This window comes from Notolepis coatsorum (genome assembly GCF_963971535.1).
Source record: "Notolepis coatsorum genome assembly, chromosome: 7".
NCBI lineage: Eukaryota > Metazoa > Chordata > Actinopteri > Aulopiformes > Paralepididae > Notolepis > Notolepis coatsorum.
In genome coordinates this window covers 53,923,189-53,943,288 of record NC_140171.1, presented here as the reverse complement: position 1 = coordinate 53,943,288, position 20,100 = coordinate 53,923,189, and the positions used below count along the sequence as shown (strand labels likewise).

At 44.6% G+C, this 20,100-nt stretch overlaps 1 protein-coding gene across 1 annotated transcript in view; it reads left to right on the top strand.

Moving 5' to 3' along the window:
* ifi30b (IFI30 lysosomal thiol reductase b) overlaps positions 1 to 16,878 on the top strand; it is a gene marked incomplete at both ends in the record, with an annotated part of 36,429 nt that extends 19,551 nt beyond the window's left edge. The window contains 5 exons of the mRNA XM_084318289.1: positions 3,860 to 3,931; positions 13,595 to 13,684; positions 16,324 to 16,476; positions 16,566 to 16,634; positions 16,753 to 16,878. Coding sequence (XP_084174415.1) covers positions 3,860 to 3,931; positions 13,595 to 13,684; positions 16,324 to 16,476; positions 16,566 to 16,634; positions 16,753 to 16,878 — 510 coding nt within the window. The remainder of the gene's footprint in view (positions 1 to 3,859; positions 3,932 to 13,594; positions 13,685 to 16,323; positions 16,477 to 16,565; positions 16,635 to 16,752) is intronic.
* Between the last annotated feature and the right edge of the window lie 3,222 nt (positions 16,879 to 20,100).

The window sequence follows — 20,100 nt, the reverse complement described above, 5'->3', positions numbered from 1 at the left end:
AGCCATATGCAGATTTTGCCTAGTTCCGAGCTGAGGGTTTTTTCAACCTGTAACTTGTTCTTGTCAGAGACCAGCAGGGCTGAGTCATCCGCAAACAGGAACAAGTTGCAGTCACAAGCTGACGACATGTCATTTGCATAAATTAGGAACAGTAGCGGTCCTAGTATGCTTCCTTGTGGAACACCACAGCTCACTGTGAGGGGGGGGGATAGGGTACCGTTTACCTCCACCATCTGTTCCCTCCCCTCAAGGTAGGATTGCATCCAGCTCACTGATAGACTATCAAAACCAATTGCTTTTAGCTTGTCAATCAGAATGGAGTGATTGACAGTGTCGAAGGCCTTTTGTAGGTCCAGCATGACCATGCCGCAGTATTTGCCCGCGTCCACCTCTTGTTTGATGTGGTCGTTCAAATAGAGGAGGCATGTGTCAGTGGAGTGGGACGTTCTGAAGCCAGATTGTAATTCGTAGATTAGATTTTTTTCCGCTAGGTACTTTTCGACCTGTTCGTAGACTATTTTTTCCATGACTTTCGAGATGGAGGTGAGAATAGAAACAGGGCGGTAGTTGCCTGGGTCTAATTTGCTGCCCTTTTTGTGCAGAGGGGTTACCCTCGCAATTTTGAAGTCCTTGGGGACGTGTCCCTGTTTTATGGAGAGGTTTATTATGTGTGTGATGACTGGGGTGATGGCGGCTGCTGAGTCTCTGAGGAATTTGGAGGGGATGTTGTCATGGCCAGTGGCCTTGTTAGGTTGGAGGGCGCTCAGTTTATTGAGTACCTCATCTGTTGTTACCATTTCCAGCTTGAAGTCGTCCTTGCGGACCCCTAGGTTTTTGTAGTAAGCTACTATGTGTTCTACCCCATAATGCCCTGAGTGGGAGGGTAGTTTGTTTACCAGTGTTGTGGCTATGTTTGTGAAGAAAATGTTTAAGTAATTGGCCACATCCAGCTCGTCTGTGATGAGCGTGTTGTCCGTTTTTATGTTTATGTTTGAGAATCTGGTTTTACGTTTTTTACTGCATCCTAGTTGATTATTGAGTAATTTCCAAAGTTCACGTGGTTTGTTTTTGTTTTCCTCAGTTTTGTCATTGATGAAATTCTTTTTTGCAGTTTTGATCATGGAGTTTACGTCGTTTCTTAGTCTGTTTCTTTCTAGTTTGAGTTCAGTCACGTGGGCTTGGAGTTCACTGCTCGTGCTTTTGGTAAGCTTTGACTGACTTTTACGAAACTCAGAGCATTTTTTGTCTCTGGTTTTCATAGCGGCCAGTATTTCGGAGTGCATCCACGGCTCAGCGCGATTTTTTACCCTGGTGGTTCTTAGGGGGGCCATGTTGTTTAGTATTGTTGAAAATTTGGTTTTGAAACCAAGCCATGTTTCTTCAACCAATGTACCATTGAGTTCATCTGACCAGTCCAGACTCTCCAGTTCAAGGTTAAAGGCCTCGCTAGAGTAGGTTTTGAGGTCTCTAGATGTGACTGTTTTGTGGCAGCCAGCCTTTTGTTTTAGCTTTTTGCGGGTACAGAATATCATATAATGATCACTTAACCCGCATGCTATAACCCCTTTATTGGAGATCTTGGACTTGGATCTTGGACTTGGCAACGCTGAGGTACACTAACCACGGTCCCTACGGCAACGCTGAGGTACACTAACCACGGTCCCTACGGCAACGCTGAGGTACACTAACCACGGTCCCCACGGCAACGCTGAGGTACACTAACCACGGTCCCTATGGCAACACTGAGGTACACTAACCACGGTCCCTACGGCAACGCTGAGGTACACTAACCACGGTCCCCACGGCAACGCTGAGGTACACTAACCACGGTCCCTATGGCAACGCTGAGGTACACTAACCACGGTCCCCACGGCAACGCTGAGGTACACTAACCCTGGTGCCCTACGGCAACGCTGAGGTACACTAACCACGGTCCCTACGGCAACGCTGAGGTACACTAACCACGGTCCCTACGGCAACGCTGAGGTACACTAACCACGGTCCCTACGGCAACGCTGAGGTACACTAACCACGGTCCCCACGGCAACGCTGAGGTACACTAACCACGGTCCCTATGGCAACACTAAAGTACACTAACCACGGTCCCTACGGCAACACTAAGGTACACTAACCATGGTCCCTATGGCAACGCTGAGGTACACTAACCCTGGTGCCCTACGGCAACGCTGAGGTACACTAACCACGGTCCCCACGGCAACGCTGAGGTACACTAACCACGGTCCCCACGGCAACGCTGAGGTACACTAACCACGGTCCCTATGGCAATGCTGAGGTACACTAACCACGGTCCCTATGGCAACACTGAGGTACACTAACCACGGTCCCTATGGCAACGCTGAGGTACACTAACCACGGTCCCTACGGCAACGCTGAGGTACACTAACCACGGTCCCTATGGCAACACTGAGGTACACTAACCACGGTCCCTACGGCAACGCTGAGGTACACTAACCACGGTCCCTATGGCAACGCTGAGGTACACTAACCACGGTCCCTATGGCAACACTGAGGTACACTAACCACGGTCCCTACGGCAACACTGAGGTACACTAACCACGGTCCCTACGGCAATGCTGAGGTACACTAACCACGGTCCCTATGGCAACACTGAGGTACACTAACCCTGGTGCCCTACGGCAACGCTGAGGTACACTAACCACGGTCCCTATGGCAACGCTGAGGTACACTAACCACGGTCCCCACGGCAACGCTGAGGTACACTAACCACGGTCCCTACGGCAACGCTGAGGTACACTAACCACGGTCCCTATGGCAACGCTGAGGTACACTAACCACGGTCCCTATGGCAACGCTGAGGTACACTAACCACGGTCCCTATGGCAACGCTGAGGTACACTAACCACGGCCCCTACGGCAACGCTGAGGTACACTAACCACGGTCCCCACGGCAACGCTGAGGTACACTAACCACGGTCCCCACGGCAACGCTGAGGTACACTAACCACGGTCCCTATGGCAACGCTGAGGTACACTAACCACGGTCCCTATGGCAACGCTGAGGTACACTAACCACGGTCCCTACGGCAACGCTGAGGTACACTAACCACGGTCCCTATGGCAACGCTGAGGTACACTAACCATGTAGAAATGTAGGACGGTGCAAAAGGAAAAGGAAATCAAGCAGAAATACCTGCTCATCTTTACCTGACCAGGCAAAAACAATTATAGTCCAGTATGAGTTGTCTACAAAAATACACCACAGTCAAACACGACCAATCTGTAGCCGTCGACCAAAAACACACTTCTTCAATCAATATCTGAAATGGAAGAGAAAAAAACTTCTACTATCATGCACTCTTCCACTAATTAATACTAATATGTCTCTACTACTCTGCACTCAACACTGCAGTGCCCAAGTGTCAGCACTGTTTGATGAACATTGTTACTCAGCTGAAAGAGTTGTGCCCTTCCTGCTGACCTGTCGTACAGGACCTGTACAGTAAGTCGCTTTGGGTAAAAGCGTTCAGCTAAATTACTAAATGTAAATTTTATATCGATGGCTGAAACGCAAAACCTCCTATCTGAACATTTCCCTTTTTTGAGAAAACAAAAAAAACATGTTGTTTTCTTGCAGAATGCAATTTCTTTTAAAGGATACCCAATACAAATACAATACACCGCTGTTGGCTTTTGGAAAATATCTTGCAGACAGATTGAATAGGTCTGGAATAGGAGGTTTCTCATCATCAAAAGTGAAATCAGAAAATCTGAAATTTAGCAAATACCCTGTATGAGGTTTTGTGGTTCAGCCATCGATATGTACTTTGAAATGGAAAGACCTTTGGAGAGTTTTGACTCGTGATTGCTTTTGTTCCAGGAGGTTCCGTCTGCACCGTCTCCCTTCTCTTGTCAACACGGAGAGCCCGAATGCCTGGGGAACATGGTTGAGGTTTGTATGCTAACTGTTTCATGGTGTTATCAGCCATGCTGCCGCTTGTCTTTATCTCAACCAGGCAGCACGCCTGCCGACATAATGCTTTTGGTCGGTTGAGTGTGTGTGTGTGCGTGCTCTTGTTGTATATTTTGAAGAAAAGATGCAGTTTCAACAAACTTTATTGAATACAGGCATCTTAATAATTTCTGCAGAAGAATGAATGAGTTCACAACACAACCAAACTCAGAACTGTCCCTAGAGAGTGAACTGAACTCTTACAAGAACACGCTCCCTAGAGAGTGAACTGAACTCTTACAAGAACACGCTCCCTAGAGAGTGAACTGAACTCTTAAAGAACACGCTCCCTAGAGAGTGAACTGAACTCTTAAAGAACACGGTCCCTAGAGAGTGAACTGAACTCTTACAAGAACACGCTCCCTAGAGAGTGAACTGAACTCTTACAAGAACGCGCTCCTAGAGAGTGAACTGAACTCTTACAAGAACACGCTCCCTAGAGAGTGAACTGAACTCTTAAAGAACACGCTCCTAGAGAGTGAACTGAACTCTTACAAGAACACGCTCCCTAGAGAGTGAACTGAACTCTTAAAGAACACGCTCCCTAGAGAGTGAACTGAACTCTTACAAGAACACGCTCCCTAGAGAGTGAACTGAACTCTTACAAGAATGCGCTCCCTAGAGAGTGAACTGAACTCTTAAAGAACACGCTCCCTAGAGAGTGAACTGAACTCTTAAAGAACACGCTCCCTAGAGAGTGAACTGAACTCTTAAAGAACACGCTCCCTAGAGAGTGAACTGAACTCTTACAAGAACGCGCTCCCTAGAGAGTGAACTGAACTCTTAAAGAACACGCTCCCTAGAGAGTGAACTGAACTCTTAAAGAACACGCTCCCTAGAGAGTGAACTGAACTCTTAAAGAACACGCTCCTAGAGAGTGAACTGAACTCTTAAAGAACACGCTCCCTAGAGAGTGAACTGAACTCTTAAAGAACACGCTCCCTAGAGAGTGAACTGAACTCTTACAAGAACACGCTCCCTAGAGAGTGAACTGAACTCTTACAAGAACACGCTCCTAGAGAGTGAATTGAACTCTTACAAGAACACGCTCCTAGAGAGTGAACTGAACTCTTACAAGAACACGCTCCCTAGAGAGTGAACTGAACTCTTACAAGAACACGCTCCCTAGAGAGTGAACTGAACTCTTACAAGAACACGCTCCCTAGAGAGTGAACTGAACTCTTAAAGAACACGCTCCCTAGAGAGTGAACTGAACTCTTACAAGAACGCGCTCCCTAGAGAGTGAACTGAACTCTTAAAGAACACGCTCCCTAGAGAGTGAACTGAACTCTTACAAGAACACGCTCCCTAGAGAGTGAACTGAACTCTTAAAAGAACACGCTCCCTAGAGAGTGAACTGAACTCTTACAAGAACACGCTCCCTAGAGAGTGAACTGAACTCTTACAAGAACACGCTCCCTAGAGAGTGAACTGAACTCTTAAAGAACACGCTCCCTAGAGAGTGAACTGAACTCTTAAAAAGAACACGCTCCCTAGAGAGTGAACTGAACTCTTAAAGAACACGCTCCTAGAGAGTGAACTGAACTCTTACAAGAACACGCTCCCTAGAGAGTGAACTGAACTCTTACAAGAACACGCTCCCTAGAGAGTGAACTGAACTCTTAAAGAACACGCTCCCTAGAGAGTGAACTGAACTCTTACAAGAACACGCTCCTAGAGAGTGAACTGAACTCTTACAAGAACACGCTCCTAGAGAGTGAACTGAACTCTTAAAGAACACGCTCCCTAGAGAGTGAACTGAACTCTTACAAGAACACGCTCCCTAGAGAGTGAACTGAACTCTTAAAGAACACGCTCCCTAGAGAGTGAACTGAACTCTTACAAGAACACGCTCCTAGAGAGTGAACTGAACTCTTAAAGAACACGCTCCCTAGAGAGTGAACTGAACTCTTAAAGAACACGCTCCTAGAGAGTGAACTGAACTCTTACAAGAACACGCTTCCTAGAGAGTGAACTGAACTCTTACAAGAACACGCTCCCTAGAGAGTGAACTGAACTCTTAAAGAACACGCTCCCTAGAGAGTGAACTGAACTCTTAAAGAACACGCTGTATACTTTTGGACAGTGTCACAATGTAAGACAACTCCTTGAGTTATTTGTTCCTATAGACCTGTTCGCTGTCTACAAACATACCGTGTTCGAGCCAATCAGCAATACCAACTGAGTCATGTGACTAAGTTGCCCCGGACCTGCGCGAGCGGCTGCGCTAAAATAATACGACGGGGCTCTATGGAGAAACCATGACACTCCCCTGACTAACAGTATAATGGAGCTCTATGGAGAAACCATGACACTCCCCTGACTAACAGTATAATGGAGCTCTATGGAGAAACCATGACACTCCCCTGACTAACAGTATAATGGAGCTCTATGGAGAAACCATGACACTCCCCTGACTAACAGTATAATGGAGCTCTATGGAGAAACCATGACACTCCCCTGACTAACAGTATAATGGAGCTCTATGGAGAAACCATGACACTCCCCTGACTAACAGTATAATGGAGCTCTATGGAGAAACCATGACACTCCCCTGACTAACAGTATAATGGAGCTCTATGGAGAAACCATGGCACTCCCCTGACTAACAGTATAATGGAGCTCTATGGAGAAACCATGACACTCCCCTGACTAACAGTATAATGGAGCTCTATGGAGAAACCATGACACTCCCCTGACTAACAGTATAATGGAGCTCTATGGAGAAACCATGACACTCCCCTGACTAACAGCATAATGGAGCTCTATGGAGAAACCATGACACTCCCCTGACTAACAGTATAATGGAGCTCTATGGAGAAACCATGACACTCCCCTGACTAACAGTATAATGGAGCTCTATGGAGAAACCATGACACTCCCCTGACTAACAGTATAATGGGGCTCTATGGAGAAACCATGACACTCCCCTGACTAACAGTATAATGGAGCTCTATGGAGAAACCATGACACTCCCCTGACTAACAGTATAATGTAGCTCTATGGAGAAACCATGACACTCCCCTGACTAACAGTATAATGTAGCTCTATGGAGAAACCATGACACTCCCCTGACTAACAGTATACTGGAGCTCTATGGAGAAACCATGACACTCTCCTGACTAACAGTATAATGGAGCTCTATGGAGAAACCATGACACTCCCCTGACTAACAGTATAATGGAGCTCTATGGAGAAACCATGACACTCCCCTGACTAACAGTATAATGGAGCTCTATGGAGAAACCATGACACTCCCCTGACTAACAGTATAATGGAGCTCTATGGAGAAACCATGACACTCACCTGACTAACAGTATAATGGAGCTCTATGGAGAAACCATGACACTCACCTGACTAACAGTATAATGGAGCTCTATGGAGAAACCATGACACTCACCTGACTAACAGTATAATGGATCTCTATGGAGAAACCATGACACTCACCTGACTAACAGTATAATGGAGCTCTATGGAGAAACCATGACACTCACCTGACTAACAGTATAATGGAGCTCTATGGAGAAACCATGACACTCCCCTGACTAACAGTATAATGGAGCTCTATGGAGAAACCATGACACTCCCCTGACTAACAGTATAATGGAGCTCTATGGAGAAACCATGGCACTCCCCTGACTAACAGTATAATGGGGCTCTATGGAGAAACCATGACACTCCCCTGACTAACAGTATAATGGAGCTCTATGGAGAAACCATGACACTCCCCTGACTAACAGTATAATCTCTATGGAGAAACCATGACACTCCCCTGACTAACAGTATAATGGAGCTCTATGGAGAAACCATGACACTCCCCTGACTAACAGTATAATGGAGCTCTATGGAGAAACCATGACACTCCCCTGACTAACATTATAATGGAGCTCTATGGAGAAACCATGACACTCCCCTGACTAACAGTATAATGGAGCTCTATGGAGAAACCATGACACTCCCCTGACTAAAAGTATAATGGAGCTCTATGGAGAAACCATGACACTCCCCTGACTAACAGTATAATGGAGCTCTATGGAGAAACGATGACACTCCCCTGACTAACAGTATAATGGAGCTCTATGGAGAAACCAGGACACTCCCCTGACTAACAGTATAATGGAGCTCTATGGAGAAACCATGACACTCCCCTGACTAACAGTATAATGGAGCTCTATGGAGAAACCATGGCACTCCCCTGACTAACAGTATATTGGAGCTCTATGGAGAAACCATGACACTCCCCTGACTAACAGTATAATGGAGCTCTATGGAGAAACCATGACACTCCCCTGACTAACAGTATAATGGAGCTCTATGGAGAAACCATGACACTCCCCTGACTAACAGTATAATGGAGCTCTATGGAGAAACCATGACACTCCCCTGACTAACAGTATAATGGAGCTCTATGGAGAAACCATGGCACTCCCCTGACTAACAGTATAATGGAGCTCTATGGAGAAACCATGACACTCCCCTGACTAACAGTATAATGGAGCTCTATGGAGAAACCATGACACTCCCCTGACTAACAGTATAATGGAGCTCTATGGAGAAACCATGACACTCCCCTGACTAACAGTATAATGGAGCTCTATGGAGAAACCATGACACTCCCCTGACTAACAGTAGTTTCAAACAAAAACGTCTGGATGTAATTTTGCCAAATCAGCCCGGCTGTGAGTGTGAGTCTTCGACCTTTTATATCTAGCTTTGGCATGGATTGATTATTTTAGATCGCTAGCATGGCTAACAAATGCAAATAATATTGTAGTCTGCCCCATTGTGCTGACCAGGATTACGTTCCTTTCTGCTGCTGTGATGCGCGCCCACACTGAGTCTGACGTATACGGAAAACAGGTCTATAGACACAGCAACTGGCCTTAGTTGTGCCGGTTCAAAGGTCATTGCGGTAAGAAATTCTCTTATTCCAGTAGTGGAAAGGCAAATACATTTTCATGTGACCTAGGAGAAATGTTGTCCTCAAGTTCCCCCAGGGACAAATCTGTCTAAGTCTGCAGAAAGAGAGATAGACTTACCTGACCAGGCAGAAACAATTATGGTCCAGTATGAGTTGTCTACAAAAATACACCACGCTTTATATCTCGTACACTACTGGGCTGTTCAACCTAACATTAGTTGTGCATGCTGACAGCAGCCCAAGGACCTGCATGCTTGAATACTTTTCACACCAGTCAACAACAACTGTTTTATTTGTTTAATTTCCATCATTGTACTCTCTCTCTGTCTGTCTCTCTCTGTCTGTCTCTCTCTCTCTCTCTCTCTCTCTCTCTCTCTCTCTCTCTCTCTCTCTCTCTCTCTCTCTCTCTCTCTCTCGCTCTCTCTCGCTCTCTCTCTCTCTCTCTCTCGCTCTCTCCTTCACTGTGCTCTCTCCTTCACTGTGCACCACAGGTCATGCTAACTATGTAGCTACTGGTAGTTTTGTTGTTAGCAACGTGCTAACTGCTACTACTTCTCAACATATGAGAGGTGTCATTAGGAAAATACTTGGCAGTCCGCTGTTTCATTTACACGGCAATATTTAGCGGAGGTACACTGTCAAAGAGCAAGAGAGCAAGTATCAATCCCACTACGAGGATCCACGTTTAACATTGGGCATTAGCTAACTAGTGCGGCCTGCCCAGCGGTAACGATTTAGGATCATCTAAGTCTGCGGCTGAGAGCAGAGCCACGCACCGGTCACACGGCCACGCACCGTTCACACGGTGGAAACAACGATGCTGCTGACCGAAACCCATCACAAATATCTTCAATGATACAGTATGTCAGCACTGTGAGTTTGTAGAAATAACCCACAATTTCTGTAGAGGCAGCTGTAGCCTAACTGGGGTGTAGAAATAGGCGGCCGGGTAGCACAGCGGACTAAGCGTCTGTCTACCACCGCAGAGACACTGTCAGCGGTGCCTCCGGCTTGGTCGGTCGTCATACTGACTCAATAGGCAGAGTCAGCGGGTGGGAAGCCGGCGGGGTGTGTATCCTGGTCGTTGCAAACAGCGACTCCTACAGGTCGGTCAGGGCATCTGCACAGCGAGGGAGGGAACTGGTGAAGGTAGTGTGACCCTCCCACGCGTTACACTTCACCAATGAGAGTCCTCGCTGTCAGGTGAAAAGAGGCTGCTGGCTGTCTCCTATGTATCGGAGGAAGTATGTGATAGACTTCAGGGCTCCCTAGACCGGCAAGTAGGGGGAAAATGCGAGCAACAACCAGGAAGGGGAGGGGGGAATTGGCATAATGACTAAATTGGGATGGGAGAAAAATACAGAAAAATAGGAGGAGAAAAAGTGGATAAAAAAAATTAAAAGTACCCAGAAATTATACTTAAAGGCCAACTTGCAGGTTAAACCCTACTCTGCAATTATGGGTAGTTTACATCATTGTTATCTAATTTAATTATTTATGTTTTTTCCATTTGACGCCGGAAATGCCACTCAGAAAGGGTTAAAAAGGTCCACGCACGAATAACATGCACGGAGCGAATCAAAAAGCTTATCAGACGCGAGCACGGCCATGACGTCACTTCAGGCAACTTATGCCTGTCCGGGTCATAGTACTACTGGGTACTGGCTATATGGCTATATGGCTATATGGCTCCTGCTAACGTTAGCATTATGTCTACTGTTGTGAACCATTTTAAATCGGGCCATGCAAAATAGTTTGGGGAACAAGTAAAATGTGCAGGTCCTCTGTGTGCACTGCACACACATCATGCTGGCTAGCAAGCTACACATCCCGTCATGTTGATACGATAATAGCCCCTTTAGCCCCACTCGGTGCATCAGTCACGATAGCTATGAGCTAACTAACGTTACAAGCTCAAACAACTTATAACTACTACTATTGTCGTGTCCATAAGTTCCCTGGCAGAATACTTGTGAGGACAAAGGTATACAAAGAGGAGAGAACCATTTTAAATCGGGCATTGTTATGAGTTTCGAGAATTCTGGCTACCAAGCTAAGCTAAGCTACGTTAGCTAACTTAGCTAGCTACTAACGTTATATACACAATATGTACAACGACACAATGATTTACATTATTACAAATATGGTAACGTGGTTGTGGCTTTTACAAATAGCGGTTCGCTTTAGAGATGAATGGCTATGATCCTGGAGCAATAGTGTTGTTAGGTGAACCAGATACATTTTCATTCATCACTCCTCGGCTAGTAGTAGCAAGGCTCTCTGCTTCCTGCCACTACCTGCCTGTGACTCTCAGAGCCCCTCGCTGCCCTGCACCTCACGTGACGTCAGCATTAAGATGACACACGCACGTTATTGATCCAAGTATTAAAATATGCATGTGCGTGGAGCTTGTGGTTTGGTTGACAAAATGTTTGATAAAAACGCTAAAACTGGGTCAATTTCGATAATTTTTTCCCCCCTCTTCATGAAAGTCAGCGTTGGCCTAGTCACATTGTTTATTGAACAAAAATACAACCTGCAAGTTGGCCTTTAAGTGAAAGTATGGGTACAGTCTCAAAATCGTACTCAAGTAAAAGTCAGAGTATCTGGCTAAAAACACACTTGAGTAAAAGTAAAAAAGTTTCTACTTTTAAATGTACTTAAAGGAAAACTCCAACATTTTGGGAAATTAGCTTATTTAACATCTTCCCTGGAGTTAGACAAGAAGATACATACCTTTTTTGTCTCTCTGCATGCATTAGGCTTAGGGAACGCCCGCACCGTTAGCGTAGCTTAGCTTCATCACTGGAAGTGGGTCAGACCTTTACCCTGAAGTTCCCTACAGTCCCCTACAGTCACGAAATACACTCAAAATACAACTCCAAAACGTTCCTGTAAACATGTTGTGACCTGTGTATTTACCACGTGGAGAAATACAAAATTATTGAATTCGACATTTACGTTTTCTAAGCAAATATACTCTGAATTTTCTTTTGCCGAACCACTCCTCTCTGGGCTCAGTGATTTCACGTCAGCAGTGCTACTTTCTAACGTCGAGGTCAGTGTTTGTTTACATTTTCATGTCATTCAAATAGGGCTGTCAGTTTATCGCGTTAATTAGATTAATTAATTACACAGCAAATAATCGCGTTATGAAAATTAACTCAAAATTAATTACAAAAAAGTTTTTTTTTTTTTTTTTTTTTTTATAATAATATTTTTTTTGTATCTCATTCATTCCATAAGCATGTAGAATACACATTTACAGTTTTTTTTTTAATATGGTCCATTTGCATGTTCTTGGTATCTGATTCTAGGGACATCTATGAATCTCAGGGAATGTATTCCCAGTGTCAGAAATACTGTGGGCTAGATCCACAAAGAATGGATTGTACGGTGCAAGTTGCACCCTTACTTACAATTCATTATGAATTGAAAATGGGGGACCCTGATGTAAACAAGACGAAAGTCTTTCTCTGGTCTGCATTCCCTTAACAATTGTGTGTATTGAGCCGTACTGTATTGTACCCATTCTGCAATCTGTTAATAACATTTTCATTCAATCAATCAATCTGCGCTGTGATTGATTGAATGAACATTTTATTTTGAGTAAATTGTAATGAACCAAATGAGAATATCAATAAATCTTTTTTTTTATCTTTGACTGTGAATAACACCATGCTCAAATTGACCAGACCTGAAAAATCTAAGCAAATTAATAGATGGAAGATGATTAAACAGAAGGTTTTGTAGATACAGTACTGAATTCTGCCATCCGGTCACATGCAATTTGAAATATGATTATAGAATATAGAATATGAGGCATAAAATGGTAATGCGATTAAAATGCGATTAATTAGATTAATTAATTACAAATCCTGTAATTAATTAGATTAATTTTTTTAATCGCCTGACAGCACTACATTCAAAGGATCCGAACCGATCGAGCCCAGCTCTCCGCATTGCATTCAGCTTTGCTGGTCGTTCATACTAATACATTTGGCAGTATTAGGGGGTGGGAAGCTGATGGGTGGGGATCGGACATTGTGGACAGCGACTCCTACAGGTCGGTTGGTGCGCCTGCGCAGTAGAATCAGGAAGCGATGGGGGCGGCGCCCCTCCAAAGCACTGACCCCAGACGCTGAAAGATCACGCTGTGCAGGTGAAAAGATGCGACGGCTGCTACCTCAAGTACCGGAGGGGACTCGTGCAATGTATGGCTTCGTCCACATTACAGCCGGCTTGTGGGAGGCATGAAACAGCGTTCGAGACAGGGGAGGGTAGAATTGGACGATACGAAATTGGGATGGGAGAAAAATAGAAATTGGGAGAAAAAGTAGATAAAAAAAAAAAAGGATCCGAACCGATTGAAGTTTATGGATACCATGACTGTGGTAAGTTTTAAGGGGCTAGCGTTACACAATAAATGAGTTATAATAATACCACAAGTGTGGATTCACTCGCCCAAACCCTGTAGCCGTGCGTCGCAGTCATGAAAGGGGCTAACTAGGTCGATAGTCCAGCAACGTTGTGACTGTCCTATTCATCAATCTCACAATATTCGCTAACGTTAGACAGATGGAATACAGCCTTCCATCTAAAAACATAAATGAAAACTTACCACAGTCATCCACTGAGCGCAGCCTTCTAGTTTAATGTGGATTCATATTTGTTTTCCACAGGCATGTATCATTCATTTCGCAGGCAAATCAGCATTTCAAGTCATCTACTGCATGGAATCGGCAGCTAATGTTCTCAACGCTGCCCAACCTGTGAGTACTGAACTGGGATTGTTACACTGCATTTTGACAAGCATTTTCTTTTCCAAAACCTAACATGGCACCTAGTTTTTTGTTTGATACGGATAGGATAAGATAGGATAAGATAAGATAAGATAAGATAAGACGTTCCTTTATTGATCTTGGGGAAATCTTCCCTTGGGGAAATGCAGGCATCATAGCAGCATGGGGGAGGGGAGGTACAGGTATGGGCAGGGTAACAGCAGCATGGGGGAGGGGAGGTACAGGTATGGGCAGGGTAACAGCAGCATGGGGGAGGGGAGGTACAGGTAGGGGCAGGGTAACAGCAGCATGGGGGAGGGGAGGTACAGGTAGGGGTACAGTAGAAAAAGTTAAAATAAGCAGTGTAAACAATATGATTATAACTCTGAATATAAGCATATGAGCAAGTAGGCAGTGTGATCAAAGGTGCAGGTGAGGGTCTATATGCCCTATCAGTTATATTATACAATAAATATGGTTACAATAAACACTAAATATATACTATGATAAGTAACGTACACAGTATACACAGGTGCAGTATACATAAGGTACCCTTGATACAGTGTGTCAGAGTGTCCTCTAATATCTCTTTATTGGTACATGAGTAGGATAGCTTACATTATTAATGCTATCATTAATGGTAAATGGTGCTTTTATCCAAAGCGCTTTACAATTTTGTTCCTCACATTTTTACCGATTCACTCGCACGTTCACACGCCGACCTGCTCATCGGGAGCAGTGAGGCATTAAGTGTCTTGCTCAAGGAAACTTCGACACGCTGCCTGGGAGGAGTGGGAATCGAACCGGGAACCTCCGGATTACGAGACAACTGCTCTACCTCCTGAGTTTATTTATCATAAGCATAAATATCACATTAGAGACATTGAAGGTATGTGAACACAGACACATCTTAGGGAGGTGCCAGTTCACAGAGAGTTCTTTGTTCAAGTTAACTTAAGACGCATTCCTAAGAAGATACTAAATGATCTGGTTACACCAACATGTACCCCGAGGTTGGGACATCTGGTCAGTTCGACCAGGAAAACCATATTTTAAACCTAACTCCCATTGGTGACTTCTCCATGCTTGCACCTCATGGTACCAAAGCACCTCAAAGGCGCTAAAAACAAGATTACAAACATCTCAAAACAAACTGGTCAGACTACTGCTTGACCTGACTCCTAGAACCCACCTCACCCCTGCCCACTTTGACAACCTAGGATGGCTTAGAGTAGACGACAGAGTACAGCAGCTTGCAATGGGCCTGCTCTACAAGATACACTACCCATGGTACCCATGTACATGTCAAAATACTTCCCAAAGGTCAGTGAATACCACGATCACAACACCAGAGGGAGCTCCACAAATCATGTTAAACCCAGATTCGGCTCAAACAAGGGACTAAACACGTTTCGCAATTATGCCACATCAATGTGGAACGCCCTACCCAAAGCTGTAAAGGAATGTGAATCCCTACCGACATTCAAAACCGCTCTTAAAGAGCACCTACGGGAGGCTGCAATTCGAAACTGGCCCCTGTAAATGTCCTAACCCAACCCCCTCCAATGTACAGTAAATGTCCTAACCCAATAATACACGAGACCCTCTTCTTGGGACCAAGTAAGGTTTCGTCGATAATCCAAAGTACAGTTACCCCCCCACCCCACCTACCCACGACTGACGACTGACCAAGCCAGAGGTACCGCTGACAGCTGGATTCGATCCCAGAGTCTCTGCGGTGGTAGGCGAGTGCATTCTCCACTGCGCTACCCAGCCGCCCATTATCTTTTTTTTTTAACGTTATTTCCCTGATTATATCTCATGGGTCGAACAAACCTGAACGCTATTGCCATAAAATACAACGTATATTGTTTCTTTACCTTTCTGTGAACGTATACAAAAAACGCATTGCAATCTGGTGAAAAATTGCAGAGTTATGGACATTATAGAAAAGTAACTGTACTTACAGTAGATTTCATTCACGGTAACGGGCGCCTGGTGGTACTAAATCCAGATTTAACTCTGCCATTGGAAAGAGGAGATTTGGAACAATCCATAGATGTGTGGCTTAACTCATAATAAGGTCATTTATAGGCCTGATATTCTATATTCTATATTCATATTTCAAATTGCATGTGTCCGGATGGCAAAATTCAGTACTGTATCTACAAAACCCCCACACATCTGCCCTTTATTCATTTGCTTTGATTTTTTGTAAACTTGATCTCAAGAAGGAGCTGAATGAGCTCAGTGGCAATTTTCCACGTCTGGTCAATGTTAGCATGGTGTTATTCACCATCGAAGATGGGGGAAAATATAAGAAATTATAATAATTTATATTCTCCTTTGGTTCATCACAATTTATTCAAGCATAGTAACAGAGGCCACATTTCTGACACTGAGAATACATTCCCAGATCCATAGATGTCCCTAGATACCAAGAACATGCAAATGGTCCTTGTCGAAGTGGAGCAATCTTCCATTTACTTGGGTATGTATTTTTAGGCGAATTTTCTGAAAATATGGCTAGGGCTTAAGAGGTTAATTAGATCATTATTTTGAATCAACAAAGAGATGAACATATTGCCTTAGTGTGTTCTTTTGTAATGCATGCCCTCTCCCTGACCCAGTGTCTCCAGCTCTATGCCCCCTCTGTGTCGTGGGCCAGCATAGAGGCCTGTGTGAAGGGACAGGAGGGCTTAAAGCTGATGCACATCAACGCCATGAGGACCAGAGCTCTGAGTCCAGCTCACACCCACGTGCCCTGGGTCACTTTCAACGGGGTAAGGTTCTGCTAGGACTATATGGACTACATCACGTATACAGTCTGTATAATCTGTATTGGTCATCAAACTGCTCTTGGTTCATACAGGAGTATATAGATGAGCATGAGGACAAGGCGATGTCATCACTCTTCCATTTGGTCTGCCAACTGTACAAGGTGAGGAATCTCTCGTTCCTTCCTTCTCACATGCGTGTTTAAGTGAGTTTCTTCAACAGATGACGTGTTGTCACGTGCCACGCTTGTTTCTTACTCCACGTCTCGTCTTCCTCCCCAGGGTGGCAAGCCCCCGGCCTGCACCGGGGCGCAGATGAAGCTGGACCGGAGCTTCTGTTCAGGGTGGCAAGCCCCCGGCCTGCACCGGAGCGCAGATGAAGCTGGACCGGACCTTCTGCTGAAATGAGCAGGACACCTTCCCCGTCTACAGAAACATTAAAGTGGCACATTGGATCACTGTGTTGTGTTAATTACAGCTCCATGAAATTATTTAGATGAAAATAGCAATCCCTTGTCTTATAGGGACTGCTGCCTTATCATTTAATGGACAAGGACAAACTAAATGAATGTGTGCAAAACAGTTTTTTTGGAAGTGATAATTAACTCTTTGCCCGCCAAACCTGAGAAAATTCGGGTTTCGTCGCCAACCATTGAGCGCCAAACCCGACTTTTCTTGGGTTTTGATCCTTGGATATTTTTCCTTTGATCCCTGTTCTAAATACTCTCTCGGAGCTCCCTGGGTCTCCCTGGCACAGCTGCCTATGTGGAATTGCAATGATGATCGAATCCCGCCAGGTGGCAGTATCACCTACCTTTTGAACTGGGATAGTTTAGTGTGGGGCAGCTTTAGTGCTGGGAGTGTCTGCAAGAACTCCTCCCCCTCAGAGGGAATCAGGACAGAGCAATCGCTCTGAGATTTTATCGCCTCAAACCTATTGTTTCCCGTATACACGAGTAATTGCGATTGCGATGGGATCACCGGGATTATTCTTTTTGGAGTACCTTCTGGCTAAAGTAAGGTCTATTCTATGTCTATTTTACGGAACCTAAAACATGTTTTTGTACCGGTCACAGTGTTGTATTTTACTCAACCATGCTTTTGGTAACGATCGCAGTTTTGAGTTAAAACGAACCCCCCCCCCCCTGATAATTTTGTGAAGACACATATGTATATGGTATATACCTTTTGATTTGGAAGTATTTGGAGTTTCAGGTGAGCAACCCGAACGATTTGGGCATAATGCATATAGCGTGTCATATCTCGCGATCTATGAAAAAAGACTGGACTATTTTGGAAAGGGGTGATGTTTAGCATGTAATAGAGCACAAACTACAGTATGTAGAAATGAACTGGTTAGTCAGTGTTGAACAATGAACAATGCCTGTCAAATGAGCCATACTATTGTCTCCATAGCTATAATACAGAACACACGATGGGTCCGCAAACATCGCTAAAATGGTCAATAACGCTGGCGCCATTGAGTAGAGATGTGAAAACAGCGTGGCGGTCAATGAGTTAAGCAATATCACACGAGAGGAAGTGCTGTTCAGGCAGAATACCGAAGATAACCGCAGCCGTGCTGATCTTCAGTATGACAGCACAACAGTGAGTGTGATGTTGCTTTTATACAGTTCTACAACCGCCATGTATTAGTTAACAGTATACAACAGATTATGATGTTTGTTTATTTAATCATTTATTTAGCTCCACCAACAAATAGTTCCACAACTGCGCTCTTGAACTTTGACCGTTGCCAAGCAACCTGAACACAAACATGTTCATCCACAGCGTGCTGTTAACCCTTTCACTACCACATTACAACAGGTTAACCCTTTCACTACCACACTACAGAAGGTTAACATTTCACTACCACATTACACCGGGTTAACCCTTTCACTACCACACTACAAAGGATTAATGCTTTCACTACCACACTACAGGTTAACCCTTTCACTACCACATTACAAAGGATTAACCCCTTCACTACCACACTACAAAGGATTAACAATTTCACTACCACACTACAAAGGGTTAACCCTTTCACTACCACACTACAAAGGGTTAACCCTTTCACTAACACACTACAAAGGGTTAACACTTTCACTACCGTCTGTAGTGTGGTAGCGAAAGCGTTAACCTTCTATAGTGTGGTAGTGAAAGCATTAACATTCTATAGTGTGGTAGTAAAAGGGCTAACATAGCCTAATTAACTTATTAATTGAACACCTGTGTGGCGGATACATATAGTTAAAAGTCCCAGTTATAGGCGGCTGGGTGGCGCAGCGGACTAAGCGCTCGTCACCAACGCAAGAGACACTGGTATCGAATCTGGCTGTCAGCGTTGCCTCCGGCTTGGCCGGCCGTCATACTGGCTCGATTGGCAGAGTCAGCGGGAGGGAAGCCGGTGGGTGGGTCTGGGTCGTTGTAAACAGCGACTCCTACAGTTCGGTCGGGGCGCCTGCACAGCGAGGAAAGGATCTGGAGGGAGGTAGTGTGACCTTCCACACGTTACACTCTCCCAGTGAGAGTCTGCGCTGCCAGGTGAAAAGAAGCGGTGGGCTGGGTACACATGTGTCGGAGGAAGCATGTGATAGTCTCCGCCCTCCCAGACCGACGGTAGGGGGTAGAGTGCGCAACGACCAGGAAGGGGATTGGGAATTGGCACAACGACTAACATTGGGAGGGGAGAAAAACGGAAAAAGAAGGGATAATAAAGATAATAAAAAAATAATAATAAAAAAAAATAAAAGTCCCAGTTATACTGTTATACTGAATATCAACACTCCTGTCCAATCAAATGACTTGGTTGGCTGGTCGTTCATACTAATACAATTGGCAGTATTAGAGGGTGGGAAAGCCGGTGGGTGGGGATCGGACGTTGTGGACAGCGACTCCTACAGGTCGGTTGGTGCGCCTGTACAGCAGAATCAGGAAGTATTGCCACTGAGAGATCGCGCTGTGCAGGTGAAAAGATGCGACAGCTGCCTCCTCGTGTACCGGAGGGGACACGTGATGCAAGGCTTGGTCCACATTGCAGCCGACCAGTGAGAGGCATGGTCTAGCAACGTTCGAGACAGGGGAGGGGAGAATTGGATAATACGAAATTGGGATGGGAGAAAAATAGAAAATTGGGAGAAAAAGTAGATACAAAAAATAAGTATTGTAAATTAATGGAGAATATCCACATTACCAATAATTCTTCAACAAAACATTGAAAACAACATAAAATAAATAAATAATATCAGTATCCATAATGTAGTACAAAAGAAAAAGAAAAACAACAGCTTAGAATCCAGAAGATTGACAATAGTCACCTCCCCTTTCCTCTTTTTCCTCTAATTTGCAAATATCATTCCTTTATAAAAAAAAATGTAATAGAGCAATATTTCTGCTTTCCTTCATTGTATCTTCTAGCCCATTCCACAGTTAATCCATAGGATGATATGCTCCTGAGACTGGTTTGCGAGCGTAACGCTTATCAAAGTTGCATTTACCTCTCAAATTATATCCCTTATCCCTCTCTATAAATAATTTTTGAATGTTACCTGGGAGTTCTTGAGTCTTTGCTCGATACATTATCTGTGCCAATTTAAATGTGAATAAGTCCATTAGCTTTAAGGCATTTAG